Source organism: Molossus molossus, unplaced genomic scaffold (assembly GCF_014108415.1).
Source record: "Molossus molossus isolate mMolMol1 unplaced genomic scaffold, mMolMol1.p scaffold_m16_p_6, whole genome shotgun sequence".
In the NCBI taxonomy this organism is placed as follows: Eukaryota; Metazoa; Chordata; class Mammalia; order Chiroptera; family Molossidae; genus Molossus; species Molossus molossus.
Genome location: NW_023425399.1, coordinates 69,814,865 through 69,837,546, shown reverse-complemented (window position 1 = coordinate 69,837,546; position 22,682 = coordinate 69,814,865). Strand labels below are relative to the sequence as shown.

The window sequence follows — 22,682 nt, the reverse complement described above, 5'->3', positions numbered from 1 at the left end:
GAGGAAGAAAAAATAAAAGGGATCCAAATTGGAAAAGAGGAAGTGAAACTGTCATTATTCGCAGATGACATGATACTCTATGTAGAAAACCCCAAAGACTCCATCAAAAATTTACTAGACTTAATAAATGAATTTGTCAAAGTAGCAGGATACAAAATTAACATCAAGAAATCGATGGCATTCTTATACGCCAATGATGAACTCACTCACAGAAAGAAAAACTAAGAAAACAATCCCATTTACCATTGCGGCAAAAAAATTAAGATACCTAGGAATAAACTTAACCAAAGAAATACAGGACCTACTTGCAGAAAACTACAGGTCATTCAAAAAAGAAATAGAGGAAGATATAAAAAGGTGGAAGCACATACCATATTTATGGATTAGAAGAATTAACATCATTAAAATGTCCATACTACCCAAAGCAATCTATAGATTCAATGCAATCCCTATCAAAATACCAACGACATATTTCACAGAACTAGAACAAATACTTCAAAAGTTCATATGGAACCAAAAAGGACCTCAAATAGCCACAGCAATCTTAAAAAAAGAAGAACAAAGTAGGAGGGATCACATTACCAGATTTCAGGTTATACTACAAAGCCACTGTAATCAAAACAGCCTGGTACTGGCACAAGGACAGGCATATAGACCAGTGGAACAGAACAGAGAACCCAGAAATGGACCCAAGGCAATATGTTCAATTAATATTTGACAAAGGTGGCAAGAGCATATAGTGGAGTAAAGACAGCCTCTTTAATAAATGGTGTTGGGATAATTGGACAGCTACATGCAAAAAATGAAACTAGACCATCAACTTACACCCTATACAAGAATAAACTCAAAATGGATAAAAAACTTAAATGTGGCTCATGAATCTATAAAAATCCTGGATGGAAGTGTAGGCAACAAAATTTCAGACATCATATGCAGCAGAATTTTCACTGATACATCACCTAAGGCAACAGAAACAAAGGAGAAAATGGGACTACATCAAACTCAAAAGCTTCTGCACAGCAAAAGATATAATCATCAAAATGGAAAGGCAACCCACTCTATGGGAGAGCATAATTGCCAATGATATATCAGATAAGGGGTTAATTTCCAATATATATAGAGTGCTCATACAACTCAACAAAAGGAAACCAAAGAACCCAATTAAAAAATGGGCAGAGGATCCCCACTGGCTGTTCTGAAAAGTCATCTTTGCATTGTTCCTGTGGCTGCCTCTTCACTTGCTGCAGCCTCCTCTGCCCCACGCCTCTTCCGCCGCTGCGGATTGTGGCAGCTTCTTCGCCAGAGTCTTCGAACTCTCGCTCTTTTTTACTCTCGCTCTTTTTTTAAAAATCCGTTGCATCGGTTCACCAGTGTGCCCACCATGTCAGACGCAGCTGTCGACACCAGCTCCGAGATCACCACCAAGGACTTAAAAAAGAAGAAGAAAGTTGTGGAGGAGGCAGAGAATGGAAGATGCACACCTGCTAATGGGAACGCTAATGAGGAAAATGGGGAGCAGGAGGCTGACAATGAGGTAGGTGAGGAAGAGGAAGAAAGAGGGGAGGAGGAGGAGGAGGAAGGTGATGGTGAGGAAGAGGATGGAGATGAAGATGAGGAGGCTGAAGCAGCTGAAGATGACGAGGATGACAATGTTGACACCAAGAAGCAGAAGACTGATGAGGATGACTAGACAGCAAAAAAGGGAAAAGTTAAACTTAAAAAAAAAAAAAAAGGCCTCTGTGACCTATTCACCCTCCACTTTCCGTCTCAGAATCTAAACGTGGTCACCTTCGAGTAGAGTGTCCCGCCCGCCTGCCTGCCCACTGCAGGCAGTGCCACCAGCAGATGACACGCACTCGCCACCGCCACCACCCAACCAGAACCACAAAGTGAATTTGCAACAGGGGAGGGAAAAAGAACCAAAACTTCCAAGGCCTGATTTTTTTCTTAAAAGTACTTTAAAAAGGAAAATTTGTATTTTTTATTTACATTTTATATTTTTGTATATTGTTGGGGGTCAGCCATTTTTAATGATCTCGGGATAACCAAACCAGCCTTTGGAGTGTTCTCTGTCCTACTTCTGACTTGTGGTATGACCATGTTCATTATAATCTCAAAGTAGAAAAAAAAACCTTGTGAAAAAAGCAAAAACAACAACAGAAACAATCTTATTCCGAGCATTCCAGTAACTTTTTGTGTATGTACTTAGCTGTACTATAAGTAGTTGGTTTGTATGAGATGGTTAAAAAGGCCAAAGATAAAAGGTTTCTTTTTCTTCCTTTTTTTGTCTATGAAGTTGCTGTTTATTTTTTTATTTTTTGGCCTGTTTGATGTATGTGTGAAACAATGTTGTCCAACAATAAACAGGAATTTTATTTTGCTGAGTTGTTCTACAACAACAACAACAAAAATGGGCAGAGGAACTAAATAGACACCTCTCCAAACAGGACATACAAATGGCTAAGAGACATATGAAGAAATGCTCAACATCTCTAATCATCAGAGAGATGCAAATTAAAACAACAATGAGGTATCACCTCACACCTGTCAGAATGGCTGCCATCAACAAATCATCAAACAACAAGTGTTGGCGAGGGTGTGGAGAAAAGGGGACTCTAGTACACTGCTGTTGGGAATGCAGACTGGTGCAGCCACTATGGAAAACAATATGGTGTTACCTCAAAAAATTAAAAATTGAACTTCCATTTGACCCAGTGATCCCACTTGTAGGAATATACCCCAAGAAGCCTGAAATAACCAACCAGAAAGAATATATGTAACCCCATGTTTGTAGCAGCACTATTTACAATAGCTGAGATCTGGAAACAGCCCAAATGTCCATCAGTAGACCAATAGATAAAAAAGTGGTGGTACATATACACAATGGAGTACTATGCAGCTGTAAAAAAGAAAGATCTCTTATCCTTTGAGAAGACATGGAGGGACCTGGAAAGTATTATCCTAAGCGAAACAAGCCAAACAGAGAAAGACAAGTATCATATGATCTCACTTATTTGTGGAATATAATGAACATAACAGTCTGAAGAATGGGGTAGTCCCAGAGACATGGAAGTAGGGTACACACTGACAATCCACAGAATAGGGAGTGGTGGGGGAGAGATAAACCACAGAAATTTTATGCATGTGTGCATGAACAATTGACATGGACAACAAAGCTGGGTACAGGGCGGGGAAGGAGGGTAAGTGAATCAGGTGGGGGGGGGAGGAGAAATATCTGTAACAAAAATTAATTAAGTAATTTTAAAAAAAGAAACCCTTTTAATAAACTATTTAACTCTAAATTTTAAAGATTAGAAAGAGAACAACACCAAAACAAAAACAACAACCCCAGAGTAAGTAGGAGGAAGGAAGTAATAAAGATCAGAGCAAAAATATATGACATAGAGACTAAATAAACATACTAAAGATCCATGAAACCAAGACCTGGTTCTTTGAAGGATAAACAAAATTGATGAACCCTTAGTCAGACTCACCAAGAAACAAAGAGAGGACCAAAATAAATAAAATCAGAAATGAAAGAGGTGAAGTAACAACTGGTACCACAGAAATACAAAGGACTGTAAGAAAATACTATGAATGCATATGCCAACACATTGGACAACCTAGGTGATGTGGAAAATTTCTAGAATCATACAAGCTTCCAAAACTCAACCAGGAAGAGTCAGAAAACAACTAAGGAAGTAGAAACAGTAATCAATAAACTCCCAGCAAATAAAAGCTCTGGTCTGATGGCTTCACTGGGGCATTTTACCAAATATTCAAAGAAAAACTAACACCTATTCTCTTCAAACTACTCTAAAAAATTAAAGAGGAAGGAAGATTTCCAAGCTATTTTTATGAGGCCAGCATAATCCTAATTCCAAAACCAGATAAAGACACTTCAGAGAAAAAACATTATAGGCTGCCCTGGCAGGTTTAGCTCAGCTGTTAGAGCATTGGCCTGTGGACTAAAGAGTCCCACGTTCAGTTCCCGCTAAGGGCATGTACCTTGGTTGCAGTTTGTCCCTGGCCCCAGTTGGGGTCATGTGGGTGGCAGCCACTCGATGTGTCTCTCACATTGATGTTTCTCTCTCTCTCTCTCTCTCTCTCTCTCTCTCTCTCTCTCTCTCTCTCTCTCTCTCCCCCTCCTTCTCTTCCTCCTACTCTATCTGAAGATAAACACAGAAATGTCCTTGGGTGAGGATTTAAAAAAAGAAGAAGAAGAAAATTACAGGCCAATATCCCTCTTGAACATAGATGCCAAAATCCTCAACAAAATATTAGCAAATCAGATCCAGTAATGTATCAGTGTAATTATTCACCATGGCCAGTGGGATTTATCCCAGGGATGAAAGCATGGTACAATATTTTCAAATCAATAAATGTGACACATCACATAAACTAAATGAAAGATACTTCTGCCACTCCTGGTGCTGCTTGTGTGCTCATTTGGTGCAGATCTGATACCTCTTTTATGAAGCAGCTGCTGAGGAGACTCTGGTGCTCGCCATGGCCGATGGATAGCCCAAGAAAGGAGTCAAGACTGAGAATAACAACAACAATATTAATTTGAATGTGTTGGGGCAGAATGATTCTGTGGTACAGTTTAAGATTAAGAGGCATACACCACTTAGTAAACTAATGAAAGCCTGTTGTGATTGACATGGTTTGCTGAGGAGGCAGATCAAATTCTGATTTGACAAGCAGCCAATCAATGAAACAGACATACCTGCAAAGTTGGAAATGTAGGATAAAGATACAATTGATATATTCCAGCAGCAGACAGGACATGTCTACTAAAAGAAAACTTGCGCCCCGGCCGGTTTGGCTCAGCGGTTGGAGCATCGGCCTGCGGTACAGAGAGACCCGGGTTCGGTTCCTGCTAAGGGCACATACCTCGGTTGCAGTTTGTCCCCGGCCCTGGTTGGTCTTGCGGGTTGCACCCACTCGATGTGTCCCTTTCACATCGATGTTTCTCTCTCTCTCTCTTCCTCTCTCTCTCTCCCGCTCTATCTCAACAAAAAATGGAAAAATGTCCTCGGGTGAGGATAAAAAATAAAAATAAAAAAATAAAAGGGAACCTGCTACTTTACTCCAGAACTCTGTCCCTCCAGACCAAGAAGACATTCTCAATTAGAAAACTACTATTTGGTTTCAACACATCTGAATACTACATTATAATTTTCTCTATTCTTTCCTTTTCCTTTTCCTTATTCCTTTATTGTACATAAAGTAACTGATGTATGTGTACAAGCATTTGCATTTTTTTTTACCTAAATGGCCAATGATATGTTTTGATCGACATCAAATGGAGATGGGAGGGGGAAAATACTGGTTCTGTAAAAATACCCCCTTTCTCCATTAGTGGAATGCTCATTCAACTTTTGTCTTTATATTCCAGTAAGTTATTTTGCTCTCACAGTTTAACAAAAAAGAACAACATAAAAATCCTTGCATACCTTGTTTGATTGGAGAATTTTAATGTTTTTCATTTATCATTGTCAAACCAAAGAAAATTTTATAACTTTTTTGTACGTAGCTATTACATGTAGGGCAATCTGTCTTTAAGTAGGGGTAAATTATTCTAAAATAAATGAATCAATAAATGAATCCTACATAATTTTCCTTTCAAGTCAAGCACCTTGTTGTTTAAATGAACTACTTGTTTACATTTTTTTAAATATTAAAATAATATGACCATATCAATAGATGCTGAAAAAGCACGTGACAATATCCAGCACCCATTTTTGATAAAAACTCTCAGCAAAATGGAAATTGAGAGATCATACCTCAACATAATAAAAGCCACATATGACAAACCTTCAGCCAACATCATACTCAATGGGCAAAAACTAAAAGCATTTCCCTTAAGAACAGAAATAAGACAGAGATGTCTGCTTTTGCCACTCTTATTCAACATGACACTGAAAGTCTTAGACACAGTGATTAGAGAAGAAGAAAAAATAAAAGGCATTCAGGTTGGAAAGGAGACAGTGAAACTGTCATTATTCACAGATGTATACAGAAAACCCTAATGACTCCATCAAAAAACAAGATTTAATAAAAGAATTAGCAAAGTAGTAGGATGCAAAATTAACATTCAGAAATTGATGGCATTTTTTATACACCAATAATGAACACTCAGAAAAACTAAAAAAAAAAAAAATCCCATTTAACACTGCAACAAAAAAAAGTAGATACCTAGGAATAAACTTAACCAACGAGGTAAAAGACCTGTTCTGAGAAAACTATAGGACATCAAAAAAAGTAAAGAGCCCAGGCGGTGTAGCTCAGTGGATTGAGCATTGTCCCATGGATTGAGAGGTCCTGGTTTGATTCCTGGTCAGGGCACATGCCTGGGTTGCAAGCTTGAATCCCAAAAGGGGGTGTGCAGGAGGTAGCTGATGTATTTCGCTCACACTGATGTTTCTATCTCTCTCTCTCCCTTCCTCTTTCTCTAAAAAATCAATAAAAACATATTTAAAAAAGAGAAATAGAAGAAGATATAAAAAAGTGGAAACATATACCACGTTCATGGATTGAAAGAATCAACATCATTAAAATGTCCATACTACCCAAAGCAATCTATAGATTCAATGCAATCCCTATTAAAATACCAGTGGCATATTTCACAGATCTAGAACAAAACTCCAAAAGTTTTGGAACCTAAAAAGACCCCAAATAGCCACAGTAATCTTGAAAAAGAAGCACAAAGTTGGAGGGATCACAATACCAGATATCAGGTTATACTACAAAGCCACTGTAATCAAAACAGCCTGGTACTGGCACAAGAACAGGCATATAAATCAATGGAACAGAATAGAGACACAGAAATCAACCCAAGATATTATGTTCAATTGACATTTGAAAAAGAAGGCAAGAGCATGCAACCGAGTAAAGACTATCTCTTCAATAAATGGTGTTGGAAGAATTGGACAGGTACATACCGAAAAATGAAACTTGACCATCAAGAATACACAAGAATAAACTCAAAATAGATAAAAGACTTAAATGTAACCTATGAAACCATAAAAATCCTAGAAGAAAATGTAGGCAGCACAATCTCAGACATCACATGTAGCAGAATTTTCACTGATACATAGCCTAGGTCAAGAAAACCAAAGGAAAATTTTAATAAATCAGACTATATCCAACTACAAAGCTTCTACACAGCAAAAGAAACCAGCATCAAAATGAAAAAAGAACCCACTGTATGGGAGAACATATTTACCAACAATACATTGGATAAGGGGTTAATTTCCAAAATATATAAAGTAGTCATACAACTCAATAAAAGGAAGATAAATAATCCAATTAAAAATGGGCACAGAACCTGAATAGACACTTTTCCAAAAAGGACATACAAATGGCCAAGAGACCCATGAAAAACTTCTCAACATCACTAATCATCAGAGAGATGTAAATTAAAATGACTATGAAGTATCACCTCACCCCTGCCAGAAAGGCTACATTCAACAAATCATCAAACAACAAGTGCTGGCAAGGATGTGGAGAAAAGGGTACTCTAGTACACTGCTGGTAGGAATGCAGACTGGTGCAGACATTATGGAAAACAATATTATGTTTCCTCAAATAATTAAAAATGGGACTGCCATTTGAACCAGTGATCCCACTTCTAGAAATATATCCTAAGACTGAAACACCAATCAGAAAAATACATGCACCACTATGTTCATAGCAGCACTATTTACAATAGTTAAGATCTGGAAACAGCCAAAGTATCCATCAGTAGATGAGTGGTTAAAAAAGCTGTGGTATGTTTATACAATGGAACACTATGCAGCTATTAAAAAGAAAGATCCTTACCCTTTGAAATGGCATTATGCTAAGCAAAATAAACCAGTCAGAGAAAGGCAAGTATCACATGATCTCATTTATTTGTGGAATATAATGAATAAAATAAGCTAATGAGCAAAATAGATCAAGCAACATGGAAGTAGGAAACAGACTGACAAACCTCAGAGGGAAAGGGATTGGAGGAGCAGAGAGAGATAAACCAAAGAACTTATATGCATAATCGATGGATACAAGCAACAGTATGGTGAAGGCAGAGGAGGATGGGAATAGGGAGGAGGCTGTCCACTGTTGGGGGTGGGGGTAGTGGTGAAAATGAGAACATCTGCAATACTTTCAACAATAAAGATAAATAAATAAGTAAATAAATAAATAATAAATTAATTAATTAATAGACAATACCCCCCCCCCCAAAAAAAGGCTTGACTAAAATTCCAGCATGTTCTTGTACAAATTTATAAGCTGGTTTTAAATTTGACATGAAAATGCAAAGACTTAGAACAGCCAAAACAACTTCTGGAGTGGGGGGGGGGTAAGATTAGAAGATTTATGCTATTTGATTTCAAAACTATGAAGCTTTAACAAAAATAAGCACAATGCTTATAAGAGCTACATAAAGAGAAAATAAATTTTCCCAATAGAGACTTCAGAAATAGATCCATAAACATTCAATTAATTTCCAAGTAAGAAAATGTAAATTAAAACCACTGTGTACCTACTATGAAATACCACTATCATATGAAACACCACTATACACCACTAAACAACTAAAATTAAAAAGACTTACCATGCCAAGTACCGGTGACAATTTGGAGCAGTTGGCGAACTCCCATAGAGAGACTACTAATGGGAATGTAAAATGATACAACCATTTTGGAAAACAATTGGCAGTTGCTTTAAAAATTAAACATAAACAGCCCTGGCTGGCATGGCTCAGTAGGCTGAGCGACATCCCATGCACTGCAAGGTTGCTGGTTCAATTCCGAGTCAGGGCGCATGCCCAGGTTGCCGGCTTGATCCCCGGTGGGGTGCATGCTGGAGGCAGTGGATAGATTTTTGTCTCTCACATTGATGTTTCCCTCTCTCTCTTTCACTCTCCCTCTCCCCCTTCCTCTCTCTCTAAAATCAATAAAAAGAAACAAACAAAATTAAATAAATATAAACCTACCATACAACCTATCCATTCAACTCAGAGGTATTTATCCAAGAGAAATGAAAGCATATGTCCACATAAACACTTCACAAGGATATTTGTAGAAACTTTCAATGGTGAATGGATAAATTGGAATGAATTGATTGATACACACATCAACATGACTAAATCTCAAAATAATTATGCTGAGTGAAAGAAACCAGACAAAAATTAGTATGAATCCATTTATCTAAAATTGTGGACAATGCAAACTATAGTGACAAAAAACATATCAGTGATGGCCTGGAGATGAAAACATTTTAGGGGTGATAAATATGTTCATTATTTTGATCATGGTGATGGTTTCACAGTTGAACATACCTGTAAAATTTATCAAATTGTACATTTTACAGATATACTGTTTACTGTATATTAATTATATTTTTAAAAAGTTTTTAGGAAAAGTGATTCTCTGACAATATAAGTTACTTTATGATCTCCAAATATTTCAGAATATTATTTCCAAAACATCTTAATATTCACTGTACGATCCACTACAAGAGCTAACCAGCATAGCAAAACATTAGCAACAGTATCTGAGGAAAATGTAACCTTTACCTCTAGGTTCCTCTTCAGTGACAATGATTTGTCCAGTCCAGGGTGCTGAAGGGCGACCTGAACAGAAATAAATAAAAAAATCACAAATATTTACAAATGTAGTTTCAATTGTATTGATAAACTGGCCAGATTAGTCACAAATGGGTGTGTTACTAGTTGACTTACATATTTTGCTGAAGAGTCTTACTGAACACGTATATGATAGTGTGTCCTTTAGGAATTCCCAATCTGCTGGAACCTAAACCTGTCTGAACTGAGCTGACATTTCTAGAATTGTATTTACACAAGTGAGGTAAATAGCCTGTGTTCACTTACTGCTCCATATGGATCTCCTGAAACATGTAGACTCTCTTGTTCCTTCTTAAGGGATAACATGTATTCAGAAAAAAACCTTTCTGGAACAACTGTAAGCCCAGTAGTTATTTGTCTGTCATAATGAAGATGAAAAAGGAGAGGGGTGCAGAATCTGTAGTAAAGCTCATCGAAAGCAATTTCTTTCCATGGCATTTGAAAATTGTTATCTACAAAGGAAACCAGCTTAGATCCTGAGTAGGAAAAATGGATGAGAGGGACAGTATAAACTTAAAAAGGAAATTCATTTCTGTGATCCCATATACATCAGAAAGAGAAAGTGATTCAACTCCTCCTTTAATCAAGGGACTTTTCACCAGATTTGTATAAAAACAGAAAGGTAATAAACAATATAACTTATTTTCAATTAAAAATCATCTTATTTTCATTGGGATTTATAGAAGAGTAAATAAATTCTGTTATGAGATAGAATTAGGAAAGAGTGATGGAAGTCAAATGTTAGGTGAAAAGCTATCGAGTAGCATGATTAGAACGTCTCCAGAGAAAAAGTAGCACTATTTTACTTAGACTTTAATGATGCTACTACATGTACTTAAAGTAGAAAATAACACTACAAATATAGAATAGACCAGTAGTCCTCATCTAGGATGATTTTGCTCCCTAGGGACATTTCGAATGTCTGGAGATAATTTTGATTGTCACAAGAGGGGTGGGGGTGGGGGAAGGGGTGCTATTGGCCTCTAGTAAGTAGAGGCCAAGGATGCCGCTAACATCCCACATGCATAGGATAGGCCCCCATAACATAAAATTATCTGGCTTAAAATGTCAACAGGGCCAATGTTGAGAAATCTGGTATAGAGTGAAATGTTAATTTCCAACAATTCTTTTAATGTCATTTTATGGTCCCTTTTACTGAGGGTTTTCATGAAACAAACGCAGAGCATAACTCATGTACCATGGTTTTGACATTGATACTAGCATGCTAAATATATGAAAAGATTACCTTTGACTATATGGAAATTCAAGTATAGATCAGATATAATGTTGTAAATGTGTTTTTCCTTTACTATAAAGAAACTCACTGTACTGAGATATTGATACTCTAAATTCAAGCTTAAGAAATTTACCTTACAATTTTAAGAACTGAACCAGAAAGAAAAGTATATTTAAGATGTGCTAATAAAATGAATAAAAATGCTCTCCAGGTTCTTGGTTTTCATATTTCATTTCAAACACAATGCCTGAAACTTGGTTTTAAAAAGCAAAGCTTTCATCTGGCAGGTGTGGCTCATTGGTTGAGCATCAACCCATGCACCAAGAGGTCGCCAGTTTGATTCCTGGTCAGGACACATGCCCAGGTTATGGGCCTGATCCCCAGTGGGGGTCATGCTGGAGGCGGCCAATCAATATTCTCTCTCATCGATGTTTCTATCTCTCTCTCCCCCTTACTTCCTCTGTATCTAAAATCAATAAAGGAAAAAAGAAAAAGCCTGGCCATTGTGGCTCAGTGGTTGAGCGTTAACCCATGCACCAAAAAGTCACCAGTTTGATTCCCAGTCAGGTTGTGGGCCCAATCTCTAGTGGGGGACATGCAGGAGGCAGCCAATCAATGTTCTCTCTCATCAATGTTTCTTTCTCTCTCTCCCTCTCCCTTTTTTTTCTCTCTAAAATCAATAAAGAAAAATTATTTTAAAAAATAAAAAGCAAAACTTTTTGAATCTAATAAAAATAAAATAAAATAAAGCCCTTAGTGAATAGATGAGTCAAAAAACAAATACTCTTTTGTTCTTATTCCCTCCCCCCGCCTTGGATTTTCTGATCTATAAGGGATTTTTTATTTTCTTCTCCCTCTAGTGGAAGAGGGAGGAATAACTTTGCAATGAGATCTATCCTAGTTATAGAAAAAAAGGTTCAGGAAGATCCTGGAAAATGAAAAATGTTTACTTTTAAGTCTTGCTTTCTCAGCTGGATCCAGAGCAGCCACAGGCTCAGAAACACGAGATGGTAGACCTATTCCAGTTTTATTCACAGCTCGAACTCGGAAAATATAAGAACGACCTTCCATCAATCCAGTGACTGGGAAACGAGCAAACTTCACAGGTGTGTCATTGCATTGAGACCAGCTATCTGTGCCCACTTCACATCTAAGGGAAAGAGAATGATCAATAAGAATATTTTTTAAAGTGTGGCTAAATTAGTAGTTGCAAAGCTATAAACCCAGCTTCAGATTTTTCTACAAAATATCCAGCTCAAGTGCAGTTCAATACTTATTTTACTGCAGGTACATACTCAGTTCCACGCAATTGTAATGTGTCTTCTTTAACAAAAAGAAGAAGCTCAGCTCCTTTTTGAACACATATATGTCCTGTGAACTCACTAAAAGCATGAGGAGCTTTGGGCAGGGGTGGCAGCGGGGGGGGGGGGGGGCGGTGGGTGGTGGAGAAGCAGGCAGGTATGTACAATCTCTACACTGAACAGATTAAGGGAGAGGATCCGCCTGGCTGATATCTTCAGTTCCACCATTAGTGACTTCAGGCATTTTCTTTTAAATATGGAACTGTTATTGAGAAAGTTAACACCTTAAAAGATACTTATCTACACTGTAGTTTAGAGAGAGCTCACTTGATGGTCACTGCCTGCTGTGTGGGTGGGAGGGCGAGGAAGGTACTATAATACATTTGTTTCTTAACACATGAGATTGATGAAATGCAGTGAAATTCCCAGGCCTGAAGGGAAGTTTAAGCACTTGAAACTTTAGATTTCTAATTGGGTGCTTTTTCAGCAGTTACTGCTTAGGGATAGAGTGGCCAAACCCCGGGAAGACGAAGATATGAGTTGTATCATGTTATAGCCTGATCAGGAGGGATTTAGCGGTTCAATGTGTGATTGAAGTATACAGCATTAGGATTAAGTAACTCATCATTTTTTTGAGTAGAGTACTGCACTTTTAGTTTACATCACTTCCCCAACAAAGCTCTATGTCCAAAATGTATAATTCCCAAATGATTCTCATGGGGGAGTGGGTTGCCAATGGCAATGCAAAGGTGGTTGGAGTAGGAGGTGGTTATCTTTATTTCCTTACCATCACCCTTCCTCTTTGAGATATTTTCCTCAACTTTATGTAAAGTGTTATCAAATATGACTTCAATCCTTGTCTTCCATTCTCTTTCCCCTAAATCTTTCTTTGTAGAAGTTATGGAGCTACTGTAAATGGCATGTGGGGGCTAGAACAATTCTTCAAACTGTCCCTGTCTCCCCCCTCTCTCTGTAGATACTGTGATGACCCAGTGATCCTATAGCCTAATCCTCATGTGGGCAGAAAAGAGGTGGAGAGCAGCTGCTCTGGAGCTGTTTACGGCAAGGTGGAGGAGAAAGAACACAAACTTACAGCCCGGGTGCTCTTTGAATTCTAATTCTCCTAGAATTACACTATGTGACTGTGTTTCCTCATTAACATGTGGCCTTGGGTCAGCTACTCATTTCCTACTTGTAATAACAGTACCTACCTTTCAAGGGATGGTTACAGGTTAATGGTCAATATATGAGAAGTGCTTAGAAAAATGCCATTCACATGGCAATAATTAATAAATACTAGTCATAATATGGTTATTTTTTATTTTGACTAAGGCAAGAGAAAAACAAAATGTACTAATTGTCCCTAAACTTTCACTGATCAAAGTTTGCAGATCCCTTAGAAATTTGTCAAAGACGATAAGGCAGAAATTATAAGGATTAAAAAAAAAAAATCCATCTATCTATCTGGCTGGTATGGCTCAGTGGTTGAATGTTGACCCATGCACCAAGAAGTTGCCGGTTCGATTCCCAGTCAGGACACATGCCCAGTTTGTGGGCCCAATTCACAGTGGGGGGCATGCAGGAGGCGGCCAGGCGATGTTTTCTCTCATTGATGTTTCTATCTCTCTCTCCCTCTCTCTCAAATCAATACAAAAAAAAATTTTTTTAATCTAAAAATTTCACCGTTCATCATCATTATTAAAAGATAAAATAATATAGAAGCATTTAGCCCTGGCTAGTTTGGCTCAGCGGTTGGAGTGTTGGCCTGTGGACCAGAGAGTCCTGGGTTCGGTTCCCGCTAGGGGCATGTACCAAAAAAAAAAAAAAAAAAAAAGAAATGTTAAAAATATATATAGAAAAACATTTAGTATACAATTAAAAAGTATATAATTTATCATAAACATTTCTTGGGATGATATTGAGCCCGATAGACATATATTTACTTACTGCTATAAATATTAGGTTTAATATATTTTGGTACAACTACATTGTACCATAATAGCCAAATTATCTGTTCCTAGTGGTTTCTACAACCAAATTTTATTACTCAAAAAACTAAAAGGAATTTGAGCAACTGCTTGAGTAGAAACCAAGTCAGACAATAATGTATTTAGGTTGATAACATAAAATTTTTGTCTATGTTGTCTAAAGTCAACTGATGTATAAGATCCACTTACCATAATTAAAGAGTCTCTCTCTAAGTTTTGAAGAATGTAAACAGTAAGAAATTGTAGACAGAACATAATTTAATACTACTTATTTTTGTGATTCTTTTTTCTAACTTGAAATCACTTCCTGAGATGTAAGTAAAAATTGGTTAGTATTCATAAAGTAGTATTCTTTATAAAATATTCCTAAATTGCTGACATACTAAGAATATGGACATTAAGTGGAGTGAATACCAGTTATTTCATTTCCAAAATGGCCTCTATTAGGTCTATAAATTCAGTTTTCTTGCCAAATTAGTAACTTGTGCTGGTCGTCAAATTCAAAGATTATCTTTGGAATTTGGGTATATCTATATCTATCTATCTATCTATCTGCCTATATCACCTATACATATACACATATGTGAGGGAGTGTGTGAGAGAGAGGAAGAGAAACACAGAGAAGGAAGAAGAGGAGGCTAGAAAAGAAAATATTTCACCTAGAATGGTGGGAGAAATCAAGCATGCATCTCTATGGCCAAATCACTCTAACTGAAGTTAGACTAAGTACTAACTTATCAATAAAATATCCCAGAATAGGACTCCCTCCATCCATAGCTGGTTGTTTCCAAGAGACGGTGATATAATCTTTGTTGGCCTCCAAGCACACCACATCTAAGGGAGAGGCTGGGGCTCCTTCAATCTCTGCATCAGCATCTGTGGAGATACAAAAGGATCCCATTAACCCTCTTAGATGTGCTCTGCAGCCCTCAGAGTGGGTTGTTAGTGCACACATGTCTTACCACACCATCACAATGGCTACATCTTTGGCCCCAGTAAAGCAAGCTTCAATCTTGAAATTTACTTACCAACATAACAATGTGTGCTTTTCACCATCAGTACAAAGAACATTATGTTAGGAAGGGCTCTGAAAATGACCCATGATCTTTGCCTCATGGCCCTTGCCGGCCCAATGTTCTAAAAGAAAATAAGTATGTAGATGTTGAAGATTGCTATCAGAAAAGTCAAATGTAAGTTGTGCCAGAAAGTCTGTTCTTAAGATACTTATTGTGTAATGTTACTCAGAAACTATGAGTGGCTCCAAAGGGGAACAAACAGCCCCCTCTGTCACCTTCTGGATATATCCACAAGACCATAAGAACCATGAAGCTTTGCCCATTGAAGAGAAAAGAAAACATTCATTTTAATCAAATGTTTATTTCCAAACTGAAGATACTTGTGAAAGGAACTCTGATGCAATACCCAGATCTGAACTTGGTTTATCTGAGTTTAGTAAAAGTCCAGGATTATACAAGAAACAGAGGACAGTGACTATTTATGAAATGGGTTCCTCTGACCTTGGGGTCCTCTCAGCAGTTTGTCTTTAGGCTAAATTGGTGAATCAGGGATTTTAGGAAGAAAGGAAGGAGAATGAAAATAATCAGTAGCCTTTTAAATGATAATGATTAAAACAAGAGGCAGAATCCTTAAGGGAAGGAATCTGCATTTGCCAATTTCTTCTGACATCTGGTCAACCCGTTCATAACTGGAGTTAGCTGGAAAGGAGGCTGAGACATAGAGGAGACACTTACCCAAGGGAAAACACTCTTGCTGACTGAATAAACACTTTCTTTTTATATCAGCTACACTTGTATAAGTTTTATGAGTTACTAAAACATTTGGAACAGGGCAGAAATATTTGTCTACTTCTGAATTTAATAGGTTCATATTACCTGTGAATATCTCAAGTCACTTTGGTTTCGAACATTCTGTTTCTTGCCTCATAAGACTTGCAGGAAAGTGTTTCTGGGTAAATCTCTCCTGCATACATGCTTTAGGAGAACATAACATAATGGATGCCTAAAACCTAATGCTGAATGCCTGCATGCCACACAACAGAGAGGTGAGCATTTTGGTGGGGAGAAACTTCTTTGCTTCCAGATTTTGAGAGCACTGGATGAGGGAGAGGGCCTGCTGATAGTGAATGTAGAGCAGAGCAGGAATAGAGATAGTGAAGTTAACAGGTCTCAGGTGCTGCTGGAAAGTGGCTCAGCTATGAGTGGGACAGCTGCAACCTCTCACCATGTCCTTTTCCTAAAGGCACATAATGTAACAACCAGCAACACTTGCGTTGACAGAGTGAAAGTTAGTTCACTGAACATCCATTGTATCTAATAGATGGCATTTAGGAAGCCATTTTTATATACTTGCCTATAATATGCCATTTGTGGGGTGGGATCAACCATCTTTCAAACACAGCTTCTGTTTAGCAGCTGCTGAAAGCCAAGCCCAAATACTGTGTTATGTTACTTCACACTTGTGCTCTTGGCTCCTAGCAGCTGCTATGGACTGTCTGGCTCACAGTACCCAGTCAGACGATGTCAATCCTTAGCCTCTGCCCTTCCTTCTCCCAAATAACCAAACTTCTTGTAGGATTGATTAATTAGGTTAAAGAATATCCTGCTCTTCTTTATATTTTGACATCTGACACAGGCTATTAATAACTTTCTTCAAAATGTAAGTAATTCTAATGTTTATATTATAAAAGTACTGCAACGCTTGTAAAATATATGATAATAAAAATATACATGAAAATCTCTTTTAAATTCCATAACTTGGAGATTACTATCATTAACATATTGGCCTATATTTTTCTAGATTTTCCCCTATACTTATAACTCAAAAGTAATTATTTTTTAAATAAAACGGAATGGAGTCCTGGTGGGTTTGGCTCAGCAGTTAGAGCATCGGCCCACGGACCAGAAAGTCCCAGGTTCGGTTCCTGCTAAGGACACGTACCTCAGTTGCAGTTTGTCCCTGGCCCCAGTTGGAGTCATGTGGGTGGCACCCACTCAATGTGTCTCTCTCAAATCGATGTTTCTCTCTATCTTCCTCCCTTTCTCCCTCCCACTCTATCAGAAGATAAATACAAAAATGTCCTCGGTGAGGATACAAAAAAACAAAACAAAAAGGAACTTTAAATAAAATGGAATGGGACTATACAATTTCATGTAAACTAATTTTTCTTGATATATTTCCATATCAATCAATATAAATATATATCATTAGTTTTCATTGTTTATATAGAGCCATTGATTATACTTTATTTTACAACTCCCATTGGTGGATATCTAGATTTCCTCCTGTTTTTCCCAATACAAACATTTCTTTCAACTTTCTCTACTCAAGTTCCTAGAACTAGAATTATTGAAAATGTGCCTGCAGAACTAGAACAAATACTTCAAAAGTTAATATGGAACCCAAAAAGGCCTCGAATAGCCACAGCAATTTTGAAAAAGAAGAACAAAGTAGGAGGGATCACATTATCAGATTTCAGGTTATACTACAAAGCCACTGTAATCAAAACAGCCTGGTACTGGCACAAGAACAGGCATATAAACCAGTGGAACAGAACAGAGAGCCCAGAAATGGACCCAAGGCAATATGCTCAATTAATATTTGACAAAGGTGGCAAGGGCATATAGTGGAGTAAAGACAGCCTCTTTAATAAGTGGTGTTGGGAAAACTGGACAGCTACATGCGAAAAATGAAACTAGACCATCAACTTACACCCTACACAAGAATAAACTCAAAATGGATAAAAGACTTAAATGTGACTCATGAATTCATAAAAATCCTAGAAGAATATGTAGGCAACAAAATTTCCGACATCATATGCAGCAAAATGTTCAATGATACATCACCTAAGGCAATAGAAACAAAGGAGAAAATGAACACATGGGATTACTATATCAAACTCAAAAGCTTCTGCACAGCAAAAGATACAATCATCAAAACAGATGGGAGAGCATAATTGCCAATGATATATCAGTTAAGGGGTTAATTTCCAATATATATAGAGTGCTCATACAACTCAACAAAAGGAAGACAAAGAACCCAATTAAAAAATGGGCAGAGGAACTAAATAGACACCTTCCAAACAAGACATACAAATGGCTAAGAGACATATGAAGAAATGCTCAACATCACTAATCATTAGAGAGATACAAATTAAAACAACAATGAGGTATCACCTCACACCTGTCAGAATGGCCACCATCAACAAATCATCAAACAACAAGTGTTGGCAAGGGTGTGGAGAAAAGGGACTCTGGTACACTGCTGGTGGGAATGCAGACTGGTGCAGCCACTATGGAAAACAATATGGTGTTACCTCAAAAAATTAAAAATTGAACTTCCATTTGACCCAGTGATCCCACTTCTAGGGATATACCCTAAGAAGCCCGAAACACCAATCAGAAAGAATATATGTACCCCCGTGTTCGTAGCAGCACTATTTACAATAGCTAACATCTGGAAACAACACAAATGTCCATCAGTAGACCAATGGATAAAAAAGCTGTGGTACATATACACAATGGAGTACTATGCAGCTGTAAGAAAGAAAGATCTCTTATCCATTGAGACGACATGGAGGGACCTGGAAAGTATTATCCTAAGTGAAACAAGCTGAACAGAGAAAGACAAGTATCATATGATCTCACTTATTTGTGGAATATAATGAACATAACAGTGTGAGGAATGGGGTAGTCCCAGAGACATGGAAGTGGGGTACAGACTGACAATCCCCAGAAGAGGGAGTGGTGGGGGAGAGATAAACCACAGAATTTATATGCATGTATGCATGAACAATGGACATGGACAACAAAGCTGGGGACAGAGCTTGGAGGGAGGGGGAGGAGGAAATCAGTGGGGGAAAAAGGAGAAACATCTGTAACAAATACAATAAATTAATTAAAAAAATAAAATAAAACTTTTTATTTTAGTACCCCCCCAAAAAAGAAAATGTGCCTGCAATACATAGTGGCAAAACACCCTGAGAAAAGTTGAGCAGATTTATATTCACCACAATAGGAATGCTTGTCCCCCATTCCTTTATCCCAGTGGATTTTAAACATCTTTTCAATATGATAGATTAACACATTTATCATTTTAATTATTTTATTAGTGAAACATTTTTCATATATTTATTTGTCATTTGTAATTTTTTTCATGACATTTTTATCCCATCCTTTATCATGTTTTCCCTCCAACCTCTCTCTATGGGGGATGGTGAAGAAAGAATACAGGAGTGGGTAAAAGTAGGTTTACAGTTATTCCTATGGAAAATAATACAATAATTAATAAATAATAATACAAGAATAAACTTTTTTTGTGTACTCACAACTGTAAAGCTACTTTTGCCAACCCCTTATGTAAAAGTCTAGAAGACTACGTAATAAAATGATAACATTGGATATCTCTGGATGGTAAACTAATGAATGGTTTTTCTTGTTTTTTTATTTATATTTTCTATTTTTTTTTCACATAGAACACATATTATCTATGGAACAAAATCCTGTCCAAATGAGCACAGCTTTGAAATGTCTTTGTGCAGACATATGGTGCTTTATACACTGATTGTTATGGTTCAGAAGCTACTTTTTAAGCAGCAAAGACACCAGAGCTCTAAAAAATGCATTGAAATGACCTCATGCAGCTTTATGAATACAAAGCTTTCAAAAACACATAAAATGTCATTTAACACACACTGACAGTTTCTTAAAGAGTTAAATATATATTTAACACATGACCCAGCAATTCCACTTATAGGTATCTATTTACCAAAGAGAAATGAAAACCTAGATCCATGAATATAAATGAAAATGTTCATAGCAGCCTTATTCATAATAGCCAGAGTGGAAACAATCCATCAACTGGTGAATGGATAAACAAATTGAGGCATATCCATACAGCGCAATTATTAGTCAGAAATAAAAAGAAACAAACTACTAATATAATGAACCTCAAAATGTATGCTCAAGGAAGGAAGACAGATATAAAAGATCACATATTGTATCCAGAAATGTCCAGAAAAGACCAATCTATATAGACAGAACGCAGATTGGTTATTGCCTAGGGGCCAGCGTGGGGATGAGTGGGAAATGGACATAAGAAATCTCTTTGGTGTGATAGAAATGTTCTAAAGCTGGATTGTAAATGATGGTTACACAACTCCATAAATATTCTAAAAAGTATTGTCCACTTAACATGGTTAAATTTTATAGTATATAAATTACTTCTCAATAAAGATTATTTTTTAAAAGAATCTAAAATAATCTAAAATACATAATTTAAAATAAATTTAATGAAGGAAATCTTTTCTAAAAGGCTTTAAATTCACAATGCAATTGCTGAAATTGTCTCCCCAATTTTGTCTTTCCTATTTACCTTTTCAATTCTCTCATATCAACATCTGATGAATTTTAGAATCTTACCATTTCCTTATTATATGGATTTAAAAATTGGCTTTAGTATAAATTTCTAATTTTAGCCTTAGCAGTTTTGGCTCATTGGTTAGAGTGTTGGCCTGAGGACCAAAGAGTCATGGGTTCAATTTCCAGTCAAGGGCACATACCTCCATTGCAGATTAGATCCCTGGCCCCAGTCCGGGTTGTGTGGGAGCCAACTGATAGATGTGTCTCTCTCCCATTGATGTCTCCCCCCTGCCCCCATCTAAAAATCAATGGACAAATATCCTTGGGTGAGGATTTAAAAAGAAAAAAAATGCCCAGCTGGTATGACTCAGTGGTTGAGTGTCAACCCATGCATCAAGAATTTCACTGGTTCGATTCCTGGTCAGGGCACATGCCCATGTTGTGGGCCCGATCACTAGTTGGGGGCATGCAGGAGGCAGCTGGTCGATGTTCTCTCTCATCAATGTTTCTCTCTCTCTCTCCCTCTCCCTTCTTCTCTCTCTAAAAATCAATAAAGAAAAAAATTTAAAATATAAAAGAAAATTTTTTTTTCTAATTTTAATCCCTTTCCCCTGTTTATAGTTAGTTATCTGAAGTCTGACCTAAACCTGGCAGAGTCATAGTTCTGAGTGTGGACACTGAGAAATGTGCTGAGACACTCTAGACTATGTCAGAGTGCCCAGAAAAAGTCCACAAAGAAATTGCCAAGGCATAACTAAGTATTTTGAGGTCAGGGATACTCTCTAGTTCAGGTAAGATAATTGAGAACAGAAGCAAAGCCTTTGCTTATTCAGTCCTTAGTCAGGTTTATCCAGATGGTTTGGCTAAAGAAACTTATTGTTGATCACTTCCAGTGTGTCTGTTTTCATTGTAATTTACCCAGAAGGCTAGCTTCTTTCTTCTCCATGGTGATATCTGCTATTTCCCACAATGCTTTCATGTAGGAGAAAATCTAACACATTTTTTAGTTGGTATAGATATCCATGTGTCTTTGTCAGCTGCTGGTCAGTGGCTGAATTCAATGATCATTTATTGTTGTTGAGTGCTGGTGTAGTATAAACTGCTAACTGTTCCATTCTTCCTGCCTCCTTTCAGTCTTGACTACTGAGCTTCAGTAGGGAACATGTCTGCTCAACTAGAGACCAGACACCCTAGCTTCCCTCACTGTGAGATGTGTGCATGTGGCTAAGTGTTCACATGCAGAAATGCTGTGTGAGTCGCTGCATCTCCTCCTCCACTTCCTTTCTCTCCCCTTCCCACAGACCAGAATGGGAAAATGGGACAGCACCATACACGGCAGTGGGACAACAACATAGATGGGACTAGGATTCTGAATAACCACATTGAACATAGCCACCTGGACCACTCCTCTGGATTAGCAAGTCTAAAAAACTAGCGAGTCAACCTGTATTGTTTATATTTTTCTTTTCTGTATATTATAGTATTGTGACATCTTACAAACCTTTCTGGTTGGAGCTAACCAATTCTTGGAGATAACAGAGGGCTCAGCCTGGAGCATGTCTTTGATATGCTAACTAACCCACTCAGAGCCAGACCTGGTTGGTCTGCCCATGCACCCCAGAAATATTCTTCGGCCTTATTCATCCCATGGTCAGGTACCAGACAATTAGGCACCACCCTTATAGTTTAGAATCCACCAAAATTATTCACCCTAGTCAATCCTAAATTGCTTTGCTCTGCCTTGCCTTACCCACAGAAACTGCAGTGAAGGCCATGGTTTAGGCTCTCCACTAACTCCTGCCCCTTTCGCCTCCTGACCAAACAATGCAGTGCTTCCCCGTGTGGCCCTGCATGGTATGCTATGCCTCCTGTCTCTAGGATTTGTGAATATAAAATACTCTTGTTTTCCTGATCCTCTCTTCTTACTCCTGTTGTGGCCACACCTGGCTGACCATCACATAAAGAACACAGAACACTCCCCTGGTAGCCTGGAGGAGGTGTTAACGGTCTTCCCAATGTGCTAGGACCTCATGTACAAATGACATTCTCACTTGTACATATCTGATCCATTCAAGACACTGTTGTGAAAACAAAGACTCCTAAAATCAATGATTATAGTGTGTCTTAGGAATTAAGTTGTAACAC

At 37.6% G+C, this 22,682-nt stretch overlaps 2 protein-coding genes and 1 pseudogene across 3 annotated transcripts in view; 2 read left to right on the top strand and 1 right to left on the bottom strand.

The window, feature by feature from the left end:
- Positions 1 to 22,682, bottom strand: part of MYOM1 (myomesin 1) — a 173,005-nt gene that overhangs the window by 92,357 nt on the left and 57,966 nt on the right. For both annotated transcript variants that reach the window (XM_036244934.1, XM_036244935.1), the window contains exons 11-13: positions 14,895 to 15,036; positions 11,822 to 12,021; positions 9,566 to 9,622 (exon numbers count right to left, since the gene is read on the bottom strand). In XM_036244934.1, the coding sequence (XP_036100827.1) occupies positions 9,566 to 9,622; positions 11,822 to 12,021; positions 14,895 to 15,036 (399 nt within the window). The remainder of the gene's footprint in view (positions 1 to 9,565; positions 9,623 to 11,821; positions 12,022 to 14,894; positions 15,037 to 22,682) is intronic.
- LOC118618591 (prothymosin alpha-like) lies at positions 1,382 to 1,690 on the top strand. Its single transcript, XM_036244936.1, has one exon. The coding sequence runs from the start codon at positions 1,382 to 1,384 to the stop codon at positions 1,688 to 1,690; it is 309 nt and encodes a 102-aa protein (XP_036100829.1).
- Positions 4,510 to 4,800, top strand: LOC118618592 (annotated as a pseudogene).